Source organism: Bidens hawaiensis, unplaced genomic scaffold (assembly GCF_021521415.1).
Source record: "Bidens hawaiensis isolate Kalapana, Puna unplaced genomic scaffold, B.hawaiensis_p1.1 tig00024822_1, whole genome shotgun sequence".
NCBI lineage: Eukaryota > Viridiplantae > Streptophyta > Magnoliopsida > Asterales > Asteraceae > Bidens > Bidens hawaiensis.
The window spans coordinates 15,526-20,369 of record NW_027493933.1 but is presented as its reverse complement, the minus strand read 5'-3'; the positions used below and the strand labels follow the sequence as shown (position 1 = coordinate 20,369).

General features: G+C 38.9%; 1 protein-coding gene across 1 annotated transcript; it reads left to right on the top strand.

Annotated features, from left to right (window-relative positions):
• Nucleotides 1-215: 215 nt before the first annotated feature.
• LOC143570104 (beta-glucuronosyltransferase GlcAT14A-like) lies at nt 216-2,297 on the top strand. Its single transcript, XM_077055842.1, has 4 exons — nt 216-765; nt 837-912; nt 1,545-1,660; nt 1,751-2,297. The coding sequence occupies exons 1-4, from the start codon at nt 222-224 to the stop codon at nt 2,248-2,250; spliced, it is 1,236 nt and encodes a 411-aa protein (XP_076911957.1). The 5' UTR covers nt 216-221; the 3' UTR covers nt 2,251-2,297.
• The last annotated feature ends 2,547 nt before the right edge of the window (nt 2,298-4,844 follow it).

The window sequence follows — 4,844 nt, the reverse complement described above, 5'->3', positions numbered from 1 at the left end:
TATGTTTTGGTTTAGTTATTTTTCTAGTTTTTTTTTTGACATGAAACTAGTTTGTTACTAGATAGTTTTTATAATATAGCTGTCGTAGGTGACATTTATTCATATTCTTTAACTAATATTTTTTTATGGATTGAACAGCTTTCGATTGGACGGAAAACCATGACGAAACTAGTTACTTACTAGACAGTTTTTTATATATAGCTGTCGTTCTAAAAAACGAGATGCTGAAGCTTAAAGAGATCAAGCATATGAACTTCGAAAAACGATGGACATTCGCACTAGCCGTGGCTGCAATCACATCAATATTCTTACTTGCAGCATCAGTTTCATCACTACACAAAATCAATTCATTTTCCCCCAAATTTAATACTCGAGTCATTAACAAAACCTCCGATTTTGCCCCTCCACTCGGCCCGATCATCCCTCGGTTTGCGTATTTGGTTTCGGGCTCAAAAGGGGATTTAAACAAGTTATGGAGGACGGTTAGCACGTTATACCATCCGTGGAATTATTATGTTCTTCATCTTGATCTTGAGTCATCGGTCGAGGAGCGGGCCGAGCTTGTTTCACGGGTTGAGAGTGATCCGGTTTTTAAAGTGGTTGGGAATGTTTATGTGGTGAAAAAGTCGAATATGGTTACGTATAGAGGGCCGACAATGTTGTCGAACACACTTCATGCGTGTGCGATTTTGCTTAAGAAGTTTAAGGATTGGGATTGGTTTATTAACCTTAGTGCCTCGGATTATCCGCTTGTGACTCAAGACGGTACGGGTTGTTTGTTTGGAGAATGCGGTTTTGGGTTGGGTTGTTGACTGATTTGTTGTGTTTGGTTGCAGATCTTCTTTTTACGTTTCGTGATTTGAAGCGCGATTTGAATTTTATCGAGCATACGAGCAATTTAGGGTGGAAAGAGTAAGTCAAACTCGGGTTCTTATGGAACCGGTTAGGTTAGATCTGACCGTTTTCAACTCAATTGTTCTGTTCATGCTCGGGTTATGCTTGGGTTGAATCCGGTTGGGTTGGGTCAAAGAAAAGTCAACCCTGTTTTTTTGTGAAGCTGGTTTGATCAGGTTTGGTTCTGGTTCAGCCAAACCGGTTTCAAATCGGGTTTGGTTTGGGTTGAAACTAGGTTGGGCCGGGTCAAAGAAATCCAATCCCAGTTTTGGTAAAACCAGTCCGTTTGGGTTTGCGTAGGTTCAAAACATTTTCAATTTTCAACCATCCGGTTCGGCCTCAAACTGGTTTCAGTGAAACCAGTTCCAAAGTCAGGTTCGGTTTTTTACGAGTGGCCGGACTGGATTTAATTAATTTTTTTTTCTTAATTATAACATTTTTTTCTTAATGCTGGTGTTATATGCTAAGCATAATCAACATAAGAATATAATATTTTAATTTAATGTAACATATAAAAACATTTAAAATTAATTATGAGATCATCTAGTTTAACAAGTAGTGTGACTGGTTGTTTGGTTCGATGTCTGAACCGGTTTGCAAAACATTGCTTATAAGTTATAACCGAAAGCCTACATATATGTTGTATGCAGAAACAAAAGAGCAATGCCATTGATGATTGACCCGGGACTGTACCAAAACACAAAGTCCGATATCTTTTGGGCACAACCAAAGCGTGATCTACCCACAACGTTTAAATTATTTACAGGTAAACACGCGTAAACACATCCAACATTATCTGATTCTGACTATTCGAAAACCGACTTAAAACCCGTTACCAAATATTCAACTTTTCTAGGTTCGGCGTGGATGATACTATCGCGTTCATTTGTCGAATACTGCATATGGGGTTGGGACAACCTTCCAAGAACTCTACTAATGTACTACACAAACTTCGTGTCATCACCCGAAGGCTACTTCCAAACGGTTATATGCAACGCCCCCGAATTCATTCAAACCGTGGTTAACCACGACATGCACTTTATTTCATGGGACAACCCACCCAAGCAACACCCGCATATCCTTAACATAAACGACACAAATAACATGATAGCAAGTGGGGCCGCATTTGCCCGAAAGTTTAAACAAGATAGTCTTGTGTTGGATAGGATTGACCGGGAGTTGCTACATCGTAAGAATGGTAGTTTTACCCCCGGTGGGTGGTGCAAGGGTTACCCGTCTTGCACCAAGGTTGGAAAACCGACTCAGGTCAAACCGGGTCCGGGTGCTCAAAGGCTTGGTGAGCTTATTGGGAGGTTACTTCAACAACCTAAGTTTAATGAAAGCCAATGTAGATAGATTGTATGAAGTAGAATTAAAAGCTAGTGTGAGATACATGATTATAATCTTATAATAGAGTTTTTGTATGTGGACATCTTTTGTTTGTTGTTTTGTCACATATACATTGTGCAACGGGGGATGGATGTACATTGTTTTAGGTTGTTACATTTATCGGATTTATTACAACCCGTTTACGACTTGTTTAGCCCGTTTAATGTAACCCGCCAATCCATTTACAACTCATTTGACTCTTTTAGGTAAAAGGGTTAAACACTTAAAACGGTTTATGTTCGGGTTACTCGATATTTAATGTGTTTGGCTGGGTTTGCGGGTTGGTTTTATATTTTAACAAATATAGGCGGTTTTGCTATCAACAAAAAACCGGACCAAATGGGGGGAGTGTATGGCTGATCTTCTGAAAGACCAGTAAGAACCTCAAGACACAAGGCGAGCCTCGGCTTGGAAATCTTCTGAACCTCAAGTAACTAGGCCTTCTAGACTTGAGAGAACTCTCAAACAACCCACCGGAAAATGAAAGAAGAAAAGACTCAAAAGGGTTTTAGAGAGAGAAAGTAGAGAGAGGTTAGAGAGAAATATATAAGAAGGAGATTTTGTTTCTTTCCAAGGATGATCTACAAACAAGGGGGAACCCTCTTTTTATAGGCCAAGGATGGGTTTCCGTGACATCACTGCTTACATCATATTCGCCAATTACGTCATGGCTTACATCACAATAGCCAATTACGTCATGGCTTACATCACACTAGATATTACATCACTGCTTACATCACACAAATATTAAAATATTAAACACACCTAGATGCTTTAATTACTTTAAGAGTAATTAAGCTTTATTCTTAAAACAAACACACGTAAACAAACATTCTGGTTTTAGTGTTACTTTTTCGGGACGTGTTTCTTCATTTCTTCCATATCCTTTACTTCCACCGGGAGTCTGGGTGAGACGGATCATCTTCATAGGGGTTAAAATTGTCAAAATTATTATAACCATCAACAAGATGAGTTTCCAAGTATTCTTGGAGAATTTCCTTCCATTTTTTGGAGTATGGATTGTTGTTTTCCCAGACACCTTCTTCTTTAAGCACCCCAGCTGGCATTGATTCTAATGACACGTTGTTTGCCTTTGCAAGACATAGCCGTGTGTCCATGTGCTCTTTTGGAGCCCAATATTTGTAATTAGAGTGTGAGGGTTTAAGGTTGGACCATGAGTGGATAAAACAGTATGGAGCATGCAATACTACTGACTGTCCATCTCTCCCTGTTGACGGAGGAATATAACATCCCGGCCTCCTGAAATATACCACAAAATACTTCTTCTTTGAAGATGTTATTTTTTCAATCCATTGGTGGGGAGTGAGGAACCACTGAAGCAGTGTGAACGTGTTTATTGCTTCTTTGTTCATTTTTTCACACTGACATTCAATGATGTAGGAGAGAAGCTTCCTGGCATTGAAAGTCATGGCAATTGTGTGAGCTTCAAAAAGGTACCAGAAAAGACATAGAGCTTCTTTTGGCAACTCGTAGAGGTCTTTTAGATGGAAAATATTCATGAACGGATAATCCGGGTGGAAAATGATTCCCTTCATGAGCGGACCATATCTTTTCAGGATGATTGTGGGAAATCCCTGTAAGTCAATAGAGATCGCTTTTTTAAAGTATGGTCAGCAATTACTTCAATGATTTCTTCAGGGATGCTCTTGTTCTTGAGATACATGATTATAATCTTATAATAGAGTTTTCGTATGTGGACATCTTTTGTTTGTTGTTTTGTCACATATACATTGTGCAACGGGGGATGGATGTACATTGTTTTAGGTTGTTACATTTATCGGATTTATTACAACCCGTTTACGACTTGTTTAGCCCGTTTAATGTAACTCGCCAATCCATTTACAACTCATTTGACTCTTTTAGGTAAAAGGGTTAAACACTTAAAACGGTTTATGTTCGGGTTACACGATATTTAATGTGTTTGGCTGGGTTTGCGGGTTGGTTTTATATTTTAACAAATATAGGCGGTTTTGCTATCAACAAAAAACCGGACCAAATGGGGGGAGTGTATGGCTGATCTTCTGAAAGACCAGTAAGAACCTCAAGACACAAGGCGAGCCTCGGCTTGGAAATCTTCTGAACCTCAAGTAACTAGGCCTTCTACACTTGAGAGAACTCTCAAACAACCCACCGGAAAATGAAAGAAGAAAAGACTCAAAAGGGTTTTAGAGAGAGAAAGTAGAGAGAGGTTAGAGAGAAATATATAAGAAGGAGATTTTGTTTCTTTCCAAGGATGATCTACAAACAAGGGGGAACCCTCTTTTTATAGGCCAAGGATGGGTTTCCGTGACATCACTGCTTACATCATATTCGCCAATTACGTCATGCCTTACATCACAATAGCCAATTACGTCATGGCTTACATCACACTAGATATTACATCACTGCTTACATCACACAAATATTAAAATATTAAACACACCTAGATGCTTTAATTACTTTAAGAGTAATTAAGCTTTATTCTTAAAACAAACACACGTAAACAAACATTCTGGTTTTAGTGATACTTTTTCGGGACGTGTTTCTTCATTTCTTCCATA